At 38.1% G+C, this 13,654-nt stretch overlaps 3 protein-coding genes across 3 annotated transcripts; 1 reads left to right on the forward strand and 2 right to left on the reverse strand.

The window, feature by feature from the left end:
- Positions 1–446: 446 nt before the first annotated feature.
- On the reverse strand, positions 447–1,451 carry KVR01_011016 (uncharacterized protein; the record flags this gene model as incomplete). Its single annotated transcript, XM_044794542.1, has 1 exon — positions 447–1,451. One exon carries the CDS (start codon positions 1,449–1,451, stop codon positions 447–449), a length of 1,005 nt encoding a protein of 334 aa, XP_044640163.1.
- Positions 1,452–2,562: 1,111 nt separating this feature from the next.
- KVR01_011140 (uncharacterized protein) lies at positions 2,563–4,089 on the reverse strand. Its single transcript, XM_044787312.1, has one exon. It carries the CDS (start codon positions 4,050–4,052, stop codon positions 3,192–3,194), a length of 861 nt encoding a protein of 286 aa, XP_044640287.1. The 5' UTR covers positions 4,053–4,089; the 3' UTR covers positions 2,563–3,191.
- A 3,534-nt stretch (positions 4,090–7,623) lies between these two features.
- KVR01_010759 (uncharacterized protein) lies at positions 7,624–10,041 on the forward strand. The gene is made up of 2 exons (XM_044786111.1): positions 7,624–8,571; positions 8,640–10,041. Exons 1-2 carry the CDS (start codon positions 8,004–8,006, stop codon positions 9,860–9,862), a joined length of 1,791 nt encoding a protein of 596 aa, XP_044639906.1. The 5' UTR covers positions 7,624–8,003; the 3' UTR covers positions 9,863–10,041.
- The last annotated feature ends 3,613 nt before the right edge of the window (positions 10,042–13,654 follow it).

Consider the following 13,654-nt stretch of genomic DNA (forward strand, 5'->3'; position numbering starts at 1 on the left):
TCTCGCCCACCCAGTACTCCGTACCAAAGCAGCCCTGCACAACGAAACCATCAGCCACGCGTGGGAGAAGCGGGCCCAAATGCGAGTTTCCGTGAGGCGCTCTCAAAGATCAGGGGCTGGGTCGAAGGACCACTTCCAGCTATCCCCCCCCTACGGCAACGGCCACTGACTTCCTGCCTCAGTCAGACATTCTACGTGTAACATTAAAGAAAGCGGTCAAACAAAAGGAAAGAAAATACCGTTAGATATACTATCAAGGAGCGCTCATTCTTGCCGTCAACATGCTTTCTAGAACATCAAGTTTCACCACACGGCTACGCTACCGGGTACGCGAATTCAGCGAGACAACACACTTAGGTATCTTTAAATAACAACTCAGAGTTTATTTATGTTAATATAGTCGTGCCTCCCGTTGCATTTCTTATAGAAAAACATCCCTCTATCTATTAAGTGGTTATGCTTTGATTTCCATGCCATAACTTCCGTTTCTTCCTCTGGGGCTCATTGCACTCCGGTACTGCTTCCTGCTTCTCTGCCTCATTTCTTCTAGTGCCATCCTGCTCCTTTTCCGTATCAATTAACGTGATGCCGGAGTAGTGGTTGATTGCTGCACCCTGGCGACGCATTATATCGTCGTTGTGGACCCAGATGGTTGTGAAGCCAAGATGGAGCTCGGTCTCCATGATCGCCGCCGTGTCCACAAAAATCATCTTGTCTTCGGCTCCTAAAATGTAACACGAACCGCCCTCAAGGATCACGCCGAGCTGCAACTTGCCGTAGCGTTCTTGGCGGCCCCAAATTTGCAGGATGTAGGCGAGCTGCTCGTCGTGGAAATCGTTTCTGTTTCGATACCCCCTTTGCCGGTTGAAGGCTCGCATGATCGGGCCCCTGAAGATGTCGTCGAAGACTGCCGGCATCAATGTGCGGCCCGCCAACTGTTTGTTGGTACTGATCTCGAGAGCGTACATGCCGCACTTATAACCGTCGCTTCTGGTTTCTTCTATTTGGAACCTCCCAATGCCAGGAATGTTTTGTGTGGCCGTTGAGTTGCCCTCCGCGTCGGTATTCGAATCGATATTCTCGCTGCTAATTGAAATATTCTCCTCGTTGTTGACTGAAAAGTCCTCCTCGATGGTGCTTGAACTGGTCTCCCAGCTGTTGCTTGAATTGGTCTCATCGCTGATGGTGTCTGGTAGTTGAAAATTTCCAATGCCGTGAATGTTGTCGTCGGAGGCAAACGAATTGCTCTGGTCTTCTATCTCGCGCCCCATGATGACCCCAAGTGGCATTTCATCACGAGAACTTTCTTCGAGGGTGTTAAAGCACAAGCACGTGCCGTTGCCAAGGCAATAGCACTTCAATTGGATGGAGGTTTTAGTTGCACCACCGAATTGGTTCGGAGATCGATGGCAATCTATTATGGGTCCGAAGTCCTCACCATCGACACTCATTTCAGCAGCTTAGGTGGTAAGGACTGGCGGTGTTTAGTTCTTGGAAACTAGTGGTAGTGAAATTTTAGGGCTTCCAGAAATGCCCAAGTCGCGATAAAGGTAGAACAGTCACGAAGTTATGTCTGGGCTGTGTTTTGTAGGTTGTGTCGTCAATCGAGTCTGTGTCGTGGAACAGAAGAGGAAAATTAGAGATAAGAAGATCAAGTCCAAAAGAACCCCCGGGAAGACTTGACATTGTGCTTGAAAACTATTCTTGGTAGCAATTCTGAAGCTAACTTTTTGAAATTGACCAATTTTTTATAGACTATCCACGCCATAGCTAGTCCGTCTACCCACCCGTGACCTGCGAGATAATACTAAAATCTAGAAATTGCTTGAAATAAACAGTCCGTCAGATTTCAGCTTTACCTATATATTGCTAGACCAGATCTCCCCTTCTAAGTTCGCTTGACGCCTGAGGCGCCTTAGCATAGACTAATATCAAGGAATTTCAGATTTGTAGAGCTCCCGCACATGACACAGCAAGCTGCTGTAAGGAGGCAGTCACATACAATAGTGAGGGTTCTAATGCGCGAGCACGACGCTAATAACGTAAGCAGGACGCCGGTATTAAAGGGACTTGTTAATTCTTATGGTAGATAGACATCATTGGTGCTATTCCATGGGATGCTAATTCAATCTCTCAATTTTGTGCGCTAAAAAGCAAGGTACATATTACAGTTAGCTACTAAAGGCGAGAAGAAAATGACTCTAAGGTCCTTGTATATAACAAGCTCTTTTCCAAATCTTAAATGAATTGTTGAAATGTTTCTTCAAGTGCACCTGCAGATAATATGATGGAAATGGTGCCTACGCTGCGCACGATTGATTGCCCAAGTCTTATTAGTCAAAATCAATTTACTAATGAAGTCTTAGGATGATGGCTATCCTAAACCGCTGTTCCCACGTAGTGACAAATAGAACAGATACAGCATCGTCGGGCCTAGTTTGTACATTTTGTGACAGATCTCACCAGTTGACGTTTTCCGACAAACGCAGGTTCAGTGACTCAAAGGTGATTCCATGCTAACCGTAACTTGCCTCAGTATCCATGGATTATATAAAACTCTGCTTAAGACTTAGGATGTTGCTGTAGGATTGGGGTTCTTCTATACTTTCACGCATCAAGAAAGAGAAACCGCAATACGCAGTGCCGTATGCATCAAGCCCTCAAGTGCTGGTCAAAACATTCTGCTCACAAACTTCATATCGCCGAACATGTCATCATCCTCAGCCTCCGAAACCAAAGGCTCCGGTTCTGGTTCCGATTCTGGCTCCCGCCCTGGAGACTCCAAGTCATCAACAGCACCAAGTGCCGCAGGATCAGATCAGGGTGGCTCCTCCAATTCCAATTACCAGATACCCAAGGAGTCTTGGGTCAACCGACCAAATTTTCAAGCCTCTCATGGCTTGCCGATGGATCCTGACGGTATTGAAGAGGGCAACAAAATTCTGGACGCCTTCCGAGAAGCCGACTTGAAGAAACGCTAAAAGTCTTGGGCGGTGGGTAACTGCAGGAACCGCGTTTGATACGAGTAGGACATAGCCTGATGCGAAATTGTGGGACTTTGTTCGGGAGGCGAAAGAGTAATCCTCTGATTCAGGGGGGGTTGTTTAGAAGACCAGCCTAGTTTGGTCAAATGGCTCAAGTGCTGCGATGCTCATGATGATACACTGCCCGCGCAGGTTTTGTGGCGGCGTCTAGCTGTCGTCGTTCAAGACGGACTTGAACCAGAGCCAGAGATCACGAACCTCAGATGTCCCAACGTCGTGGCCCAGGTCTTGATAAATATGACCCTCGATGCTCTCTTCCTTTACGTACTGTTGCAGCCGCTTTTGCCCTTCCGCGAACAAGTTGACCGAGACGAGCGCGTCACCCATGCCGTGGCCGAAAAACCACTTTCGCGCGTGCTTTCCGGTTCCGTCTGATGCCTTCCCAGCCTCGCACACCGCCTTGATATTCGGCAAATAGCCGCTCAGCCCAAACACGCCCGCGACCTTGTCTTTCCACTGGCCCTTCAAACCCCAAACCATGGACACCGCACATCCCTGACTAAACCCACCGACCGCGATCTTGCCGGGTTCAATGCCCCGATCCACCTCGGCCTTGACGAGCTCATCAATATAGGCCACGGTCCTCAGGAGGCCCTCATCGTCCTCGTCGTCCGACACGTCGAAACCGGCAACATCGTCGTCCCGGTCCGGCACGCGCGGTTTGAGCGCGGAAGGGAGGCTATGTGGCTTGTACCAGCACCGCTGCCCGACCTGTGGGTCGATGGGCGCAGTAGGCAAGACCCATCTCGTGCAGCGCAGCTTTTGGTATCGCTGAAACTGCTGAGCGAGCCCGTATCCGGTTCCATGGCCGTCATCGCCAAGTCCGTGGAGGAATATGACGGTGGACCTCTTCGAGGGGTCTGCGAGCCTATCTAGGGGTTCAAGTATTGCTGGATCGCCTGGGACCTTTGGTGTCATTGTGAAGGTGAGTTTGGGTGAGATTTGAGGAGAGGCGCGGCGAGTTGTTACTCTGTGCCCATGTGCTGAGTCGCTCGTGTTCTTGCACATGTGAGGTCGGAGTGCCCAGGTGGAGGGTTCGGCTTACCACATACCTGTACATGGAGTACTACCCGTGGGTTCGCTCTCGCTTTGAGGAACCCACTGCTGGCGCAGTGGGTGCCAAAACCCCCGCACGGCCAAAACTCCCACACACACCTGCCAAAATTTTAGTGTAATTTTAGCGATTTTAGAAAAACTCTTGACTTCAAATCAATTCAACTCTTTCAATTTTACTCCAAATTAAAAAAGAAGAGAAGTTTTAAAATCACTAGGTTCTAAAGATTAATCTATACTATTTTAAGTTATTTAACTTTAAAATTAAGAAATTCAAATTTTTAGCTGTTTTTATTTTGAGTTGAATTGAAATCTAGCTTTTTGGAATTAGAGTCTGCTAAAATCACACCAAAAAGTATACAGAGGTTTTAGCCGTGCGGGGGTTTTGGCACCCACTGCGCCAGCAGTGGGTTCCTCAAAGCGAGAGCGAACCCACGGGTACTTGCCGGTGCCGATGTGGGGATCGACGGTTGACATCATTGGGCACATGAGTTTAGTAACCAGGGATCTGGGCACGATGAGCTGGCAACCTACCTAGGCACTCAAGTACTTGCATGCACAGGCTGGGAGACAGCGTAGAAAATGAGTACTAGCGATATAACGGTTTGCAATCAATCTGGCTACCGCCAAATTGGTCAAACTGCTTCCTTTTTGACTAGACGGGCTGTAAGCAGCACTCTGCAATCTTCCGGAAATGATGACGAGGCACATGTGAGTGTCCCTGTCGCCGAAAAGAGAACTCGCTGCCCACATTGAAATGGGGGGTGGAGAGATATCTTAGGAACCGCATTAGCAGCAATGTGAGAATCAGCACGCAAATTAGGACGTGGATTGCTTGTCACTGGGACCTTACTGAAAGTATGGAACTGTGAATTAAACTACTTACAAGTAGGCAGCACTAAGGAGTTAGGACAGAGAAACCACGGCTAAGTTTAAGTTTACTTAGTTATAATTAGTTGCTACAGCACGGTAAGGGTACTATACAACACTAAGCTAACGTCTACTCACCTAGTAATTATATCTATTTACCTAGTTTTTTTCGACTACTCACCTAATATAAGAATTTACATATAGGGCCCATACAAAACTATATACCTAACTAAATTTTTTTAAATTTTCAATACTTTCAGTATAAGCCCCTTCTAAACCCCTTTTAGCACCCCTTCTAGCACCCCTTCTAGCACCCCTTCTAGGCCTTCTAGGCTGCATATATTTAGGTACTAACTAAGTATTTAAATACTAACTAAACACCAGAAGGCTAGAAGCTAAGAAGGTAAAGGTGAAGACTACACTCTTTCTGGCCTTCTAACACCCCTTCTAGCCCTCTAGCACTTTAGACTTCTAGCCTTCTAGCGTTTAGTTAGCATCTAAATACTCAGTTAGTACCTAAATACGTGCAGCCTAGAAGGCCTAGAAGGTAAAGGCGAAGGGTCCTAGAAGGTGAAGGCGAAGGGTCCCAGAAGGGGTGCAGAAGGGGTGCAGAAGGGGCTTGTACTGAAAGTATTGAAAATTAGAAAAGGAAATCGTGCCATAGGGTTCCTTGGTGCTAACTCAAAAGGTACTTATAAATGTAAGGGAGTTGCTTAGAAAAATTGGTACTAGGTAAGTGGTTGGTGGGAACTAGGTGAGTAGATATAATTGCTGGGTGAGTAGATGTTAGCTCTATATTAGGGGCTATAGGCCAGCCGGCCACTAAGGAGACTAGCTAGCAGGGTGCCTATACAAATAGTCTCTAATTAGACTATCTAGGAAATAAGAGACATTATCTCTCTTTATATATATATATATATATTATACTTAACTATAGTATTAGTTTATAATTTTACTTTTATTCTATATATATTTAAAAATAAATATAATATTTTTATATAATAATAAGTATTTAAAATTTAATATTTTAAAAATATAATAATAATAATAATAATAATAATAATAATAATAATAATAATAATAATAATAATAAAAGTTATAATTTTATATTATAAAAATATAAAGTTATTTAAATTAATAAAATAAATAAAATATATAAATTTATTAATTAATTTTATAAATATTTAATTTATAATTTTAATAATAAAAATAATTTAAAGTTTTTATAAAAAAGTTATTTTAATATAAATAAAATTATAAAAACTTTATATATAAATTAAAAATAAATAATTATATAAATTATTTATATTTTTTAATTTTATTATTTAATTAAAAATAAATAAATAAAGTTTTAAAAAATAAAATATAATATAAGTTTTAAAAATTAATTTAATTAAATTATTTATATAAAATTATTTATAATAAAATTATAATTTATTATATTTATAATATTATTTATTAAAAATTTAATTTTTTAAATAAAATTAAATTAAATTATAATATAATAAAATAATTAAATAAATATTAATTAAAAATTATAATTATAAATTTTTAATTTTATATTTAAAATAAATAAATAATTATATAATATAAAAATAATATAATATAAAAGATTTTAAATAAATATTATAATTTTATTTAAATATATAATTATTAATTTTAAAAGAATTAAAAGAAATTATAATATATTAGTTTTAAAATTTTATAATAAAATATTAAAATATTTAAAAAAGTTTTAAAATAATTTATAAAAATAAAATAAAAATATAGTAAATTTATTCTTTTAAATTTATAATTTTATTATTAATAATTATTAATTTTTAAATAATATAAAAATATAATAAAACTTTTTTAAAGTTTTTATAAAAGATTATAAAAATATATATAAAGTTATTAAAACTTTATATATAAACTTTAAATTAAAAAAATAAATAATTATATAATATAAAAAAAATATAATATAATTAAAATTATAATTAATTTAATAAATTATTAAGTATTAAGATTTTTAATAAACTATTAATATATATTTATTTATTCTTTATATAAATAGTTTAATTATTTATTATATCTTTTATATAGTAAGTTAAGGAAATTAAATATTAGTATATTAGCCTTAGGGAGTATTATTGTGAGTGTGAGTTAATTGCTAGTGTAGGTGGGTTGAATAAGCTTATTAATTACTAGGTATTTAATACTAGCAGTACACTTAATATTTGCTGCCCAGTGTGGAGAAACAAAGGCTTCATGAAGTCCGAGTCCAGTCCACACCTAGGTAGATACAAGCTGGCTTCGCTCAGATTCCACGGGATCGATGCCTTCCAAGGTCAGCGCTCATCCTAGCACTAGCCCAAGTTACATTGAAGAGTTGGCTTTTGTTGGGCTGGCAGCTCGGATAGTGTGAAGGAGACTGTTGGTCCCCAAAACTGGCTTACATGCAACAGTTGGTTCTGAAAGATTCCTCGAATGTAACTGTTGGCTCAATGGTTCCACAGGATGAGCGCCGAGATTCGCTGTGGAGGTCGGATAAAAGTGGAGATCTCGTTCAGCCGCAGTAGTAACACCGTCCGAAGTGACTGTGACATGGGATGAATCCTTCCACCGTGTTGGGTCGGCGTTACCCTGACAGCCTGAGTAGTTGCAGGGAAGAAGGCGCAAAGACGGCAACCTGTAGACGAACAACCTTTTGCGCTCTAATCCGAAGATCGACGTGGGACCACCATGAGAAACCCAAGACATTGCCTTAGCGTGGGTGTCGCTATCGGAAGCATCATGTACCCTTTCCTCCTATCTACGTACCTCTACCTCATTGTCTGAAGCCACACTTGGAGTGTCACGTCAACACACACCCCGAATCTCCTTACGATCACCTTATAAAGACAAGCCTTTTCCAACCCATCTCCAAGCCATCTAAACCCTCTTCTCTCCTACATTCTAGCCAGTCAAGTTCGTTCTTGAATCCCACCTCCTACTTGGATCTCATGGGATTCTGATCCATACCATCAGCATACGGAGACTGCAGACCTTGACAACACCATGGCTGCCCCTGCTTCACCTGACTACATCATTATTGGTGGTGGCACTTCGGGTCTCGTCGTCGCTAGCCGCCTCGCTGAGGACCCCAACGTGCAGGTCTTGGTCCTGGAGGCTGGCAAAGACCTCAGTGCTGATCCTCGGGTCAATGTGCCTGCCTTTTTCACGACCCTTATGGGCTCGGATGCCGACTGGAAGTATAAGTCGGTCGCCCAGCAGGGTCTCAAAGGACGTACCATCGGTGCACCTCAGGGAAAGGCCTTGGGGGGTTCCTCTGCCATCAATGGCCAGGCCTTCATCGCCCCGTCACAGGCGGAGCTGGATGCATGGGCTCAACTAGGCAACCCAGGCTGGGATTGGGCAGGGCTTGTACCCTTTTTCAGAAAGTTCTACACCCTGATCCCCCCACCGGACAAGGAGACTCGTGATCACCTTGGAATCGACTGGATAAACGAGGACTTCAGAGGCACCTCGGGCCCTATCAAGGTGTCCTTTCCCGGCGTTCTGCAGAACCCCTTGGCCAAGGCGTGGATAGATGCTTTCCGTACTTTGAACAGCACCACAACTGGAGGTATATTACACACGATCCCACTCAGCCGCAACATCTGAGGCCCAGGAACTCCTGCTGAAATTGAATAGATCCATTTTCTGGCAACTCGCTTGGTGCATACAGTAACGCAGCTACCGTGGACCCGGAGTCCAAGATTCGAAGCTACGCAGGTAATGCGTTCGACATCCAGCAGAAGCCCAATGTTAGAATCGTAACTGAGGCTCAAGTCCTGAAGATTCTTTTCACCGGCGCTGCTTCTGATGCCGTTAAGGCAACAGGTGTCCAAGTCTTAGTCGATGGAAAATCCCAAGAGTTCAAGGCCGGGAAGGAAATCATTCTTGCCGCTGGCGTATTCAACACTCCTAAGCTCCTTGAATGTTCGGGCGTTGGCGGCAAGAACATCTTGAAACAGCATGGCATTCCTGTTGTGGTCGATCTTCCAGGTGTGGGGGAAAACCTCCAAGACCACCTTATGACTGGCTTGAGCTACGAGGTCATTGATGGTGTCGTGACTGGCGACCCACTACTTCGTCAGGAGCCGGAGGCTATGGGTGCCGCGCAGAAACTCTATTTTGAACACAAGGCCGGCCCTTTCACTATGGGAGGCATGCAGTCACACGCTTTCATGCCTACCCAAGACGCCGTTGAGGTTCTCAAGACCGCTGTGGGCAAGCCCCATCGCCCTGAGGAGCAAGAACAATTCGACATCATCCGTGGCATTCTCGAGAAGCCCGACGCAACGTCCGGCGCCTGGCTGATGTTTCTCGCGCAAGCGAACCTACACGAGGGCGGGAGTAGCTTCGTTGGCTCGAAGTTCCATCCCGAGAACTTTGCCAGTCTTGGCTGTATCCAGTCTCACCCCTTTTCCCGAGGATGCAGCCATATAACCTCGTCGGACCCCAATGTACCGCCCACAATCGACCCACGCTATTTCTCGCACCCAGCCGACCTAGAGATCTTTGCCCGCCACGTGCGGGACCTCGATACCAGACTGCGCCCAACCGAGCCCTTAGCCAAGTATTTCAAGCCGGACGGGAAACGTAACCATCCGGACGCCTTCAACGTACAGGACTTAGAAGGGGCTAAGAAATATACACTTGATACTGCAACGAGCGCATATCACCAATGCGGCACGGCTGCAATGTTGCCTCGAGAGAAGGGCGGTGTTGTGAATTCACACTTGATCGTGTATGGCACGGAGAATCTGCGCATCGTGGACGCCAGTATTTTCCCACTAATCCCGCGCGGTAATATCATGTCCTCAGTGTACGCAGTGGCGGAGAAGGCGGCAGATATCATCAGGGGTCATTAAGTAATAAGAGGCAGTGGAAGCTCAACGCTGGTCAATATTGCTGTTTTCCAGGGCAAGATCATCTTGCACGAGCGCTGTATTACATCGTCTGTCTTAAAGTAGTGTTAGGCCAAAGATGGAGAAACACAGCCCCTTTGGCTAGATTCACCAGATCGAAAATACCTAGCCACTTAACAGTACTAGTAGTCATCGCCGTCCTGAAAACAGTACCGAGCACTAGATAAAGCAGATAAGCTGGGGACTACACGTGATACAGGCTGCGCAAAAGGGGTGGAATAACGAGGCAGCCTGTGAAAACTCTCTCTACGCTGTATAGTCAAAGGCAAAGTAATAAATTTGGTCTGCAAGTACCACTAGTGGCTGACTGCATGTATAGGAACATATTTAAGAGTCACGCGAAAGCCAACGCCTTCATGCGGATCGTAAGAATCTTCTAGAGAGTCTGCGCACCTAGTAGAGGACGGGGTATTTCAAGAAGCTATAGTTCTAAGACCCAGTGGGAAATTTAGGGATAGAGACCGGCATTTCCCACACTTATTATCCCTAAGAGAGTAACATTCCGTATTATATATACTATTATATAATAAGTTAAATCCTTTAAAATTAATATAGATTTTAAATTTTTAATTAATTACTTAATATAAACTATTTATATTTTTTTTATATTTTTTTATTAAGTTAAAAATAAATAATTATAGTTTTAAAAAAAATAAAGTATAACATATTTTTTAAAATAAATTAAATTAAGTTTATTATATAAAATTCTATAAATTAATTTTATAATTATTTATAATATTATTTATTATTAAAAATACTTTTATATTAATATATTAAGTTAATTTAATTTAAATTAAAATTATTAATTTATTAAAAGTTAAAGTTATTATAAATTATATAATACTTTTTAATTTTATTTATATATTATAATATTAAAGTTATAAATATTTATTATATTATAATTATTATTATTAACATTATTTTTAAAATATTAAATTTTAAATATTTATTATTATATAAAAGCGATATATATATTTTTAAATATATATAAAATAAAAATAAAATTATATTATAAATTATAAATTAATATTAATATTATTAATTATTATATATAAAATTATTATATAATTTAAATTATATATAAATATAAGTCCCTTTTAATATAAAGTTAAAAGACTTATAATTATAATTTTCTAACTAATTTTTATTTAATTAGTTTCTTTTACTATAACTTAGTTTAATTTAGTTTAAGCCTCCTTTTAAGCTATATAAATACTTTTATTTTATAAATATAAATATTAAATTAAAACCCTTAAGCTTAAATTTAAAATTCTTATAGATTTTAATTTCCTTTAAATTAAACTTAAAATCTTTTAATTTCTCTAAAAATATATTAACTATTTTAAATATTAATAACTTCTCTTTAAAGTAAAGGTTTACCTTTATATAGTTATAAATTTAATTATTAATAGTTATTTCTTTTTTTATTTATAATAGAGTTATTAAAACTATAAACTTAAATAATAGAGTATAGTTACCTTATTTAGTTATCTTTTAATTTAGTAGTATAGTAGGCTAAGTAACTACTTTTAAGTAGTTTTACTTAATAGGTGTTTACTTATAAAGTAGAGCTAGAACCCTAGTTAGGGGAATAGTAGCTTTATCTTTACCTATTTTAACTAATTTATAGAAGGCCTAAGTTATACAGTAAATTTTAGCACTTACACATAGTACTCACTAGCATTAAACTAAATAGCCTATAGTTTATAATAGCTTTAACCTTTAATAGACTAATCTATATTAAAGTTAATAGTACTAACTTAAATTAATTAGGTATAGCCTAGTATATTAATATAGAAAGGTGTCTTTTAATAATAAATAATATTATAAATAATTATAAAGTTATTATAAAAAGTTTTATATAGTAAATTTAGTTAAATTAATCTTGAAAAAATATATTATATTTTATTCTTTTAAGATTTTAATTATTTACTTTTAGCTTAATAGTAGAATTAAAAATATAAATAGTTTATATAAATATAAGTTAATTATAATAAATAAAAATAAAATTATTATTCTTTTAATTAAATTTCTAACTTTATTTAAATAAATATCTATTTATTAATTTTATAAGTAAAAATATTTATAATAATAACTTAATATAATTAAAATATAATTAAATAAAGTAACTATATTTTATTATTATTTTAAACTTATAATTTTAATATTTTTATTATAAATAAAAATAAAATAATTATTAATAATTAAATTTATAATTATATAAAATATAATCTTATTTTTAAAAATAATTATTAATATTTAAAATAGTTAATATATTTTTAAAAAGTTCGAAGATTATAAAATTAATTTAAAGTATATTAAAATTTATAAAAACTTTAATTTTAAATTTAAAAATTTAAATATAAAGTTTATATTTATTAAAAATTCTTTAAATTAAATAAAAATTAACTAAATTTATAATAATATAATATAATTAAATCAATAAGTTAATTATAACCTTTATATTTAATAATATAATTAAATATTTATAATATTTAATAATATTATTAGTATAAATTATTATATATATAAATAATAAGTAGTTTAATTAAGTTAAATTATATAAAAGAAAGGAAGTTAGGTTTAAAAGATTAGTAATAAGTTTTTATTATAATTTATTAATTAAAGTTACGTAATATAACTTAAACTATCTACTAATTATAATTACTTTTATTCTTATAAATATATAATTATAATAACTTTAAAATATTAATAATAAAAATAAATATAAGATTATAACTTTAATAAAGCTACTTTAACTTTTTAATAGAAACTAAGTTTTATAATTATTTTTCACTTAAGTCCGCTATAGCTTTTTAAGGTAAGGTGATAGATATAAGTGCCGTCTTATTAAAAAAAAATATGTCTGCCGTCTTTTTTACTGCCTAAATTGTTAAAGTCGACTAATTTCATAAATTCAGTCCGCGAGCTTCACTTAGGTGCCTGCTTTGCAGCCATGGAATCAGTGTGATGAATCTGGAAGGCTGCGAGCTCATCATACGGGACGGGCCCGCCGCAACTGTGGCGCAGAGTGGCGCAGAGTAGGTGGGGTCTTCTTTTTAAGTATGCAAAAGTGTAGTCAAGCCATATTTATTTTTACATGATATCATGATATCATGAACCTTTTTTAAGTGTGGTATAGTATTAATAGATATGTGACTGGCAGCTTAACAAACCGGATGTTTCCAACTTACAAACTCATTGCGGCGCCTAGTTCTAAACTTACATACAAAGTGAAAGACCCCTACGCATGCAGTTTAGAGCGCCAGCAGCTCTCGCAATGACATAAAGCAAACTGCTTAGGGAATTGAAGCTAACAGTGATGGAGGACCGCTGGTTATGCCGGGCGCGCAGAGGCGCTAGACGCGCGCAGCTCGGTTGCTCCGATAGTGTAGACGTTTAGGATCTAGACTACTTGAGGATGAAGTGCTTAGCAGGAACTAACTTAGCGAGGTTTCTTCAATTTTCTCCCTAGTCTGATGTTTTTAGCTGATCTAGTGATTGCGATTAGTTTCGGTGTATACCTACGACCTTAGGTGGTTTCGCTTCTATTCCGTATACATCCAAGGACATCGATGGCGCCTTCACAGTAAGCGCTCAAGACCTAGTACTTGAAAAGGACACAATGTTAATACCGATGGTCATAACACAATAGGTGCTTATAGCCTTAGCCTTGCGACGCACAGACAAGGCTAAGGGGCACCTTAGACTAAGAAACTAGCGAAGAACTGTCGC

Source organism: Diaporthe batatas (genome assembly GCF_019321695.1).
Source record: "Diaporthe batatas strain CRI 302-4 chromosome Unknown Contig00014, whole genome shotgun sequence".
NCBI lineage: Eukaryota > Fungi > Ascomycota > Sordariomycetes > Diaporthales > Diaporthaceae > Diaporthe > Diaporthe batatas.

What these genes read in the sequence shown, in the direction of transcription:
- KVR01_010759 (XM_044786111.1), top strand. Translation starts at nt 8,004, where the DNA reads ATGGCTGCCCCTGCTTCACCTGACTACATCATTATTGGTGGTGGCACT. An exon ending in GAACAGCACCACAACTGGAG is followed by an intron (nt 8,572 to 8,639) that starts GTATATTACACA and finishes GAAATTGAATAG; the next exon opens with ATCCATTTTCTGGCAACTCG.
- KVR01_011140 (XM_044787312.1), bottom strand. Translation starts at nt 4,052, where the DNA reads ATGTGCAAGAACACGAGCGACTCAGCACATGGGCACAGAGTAACAACT.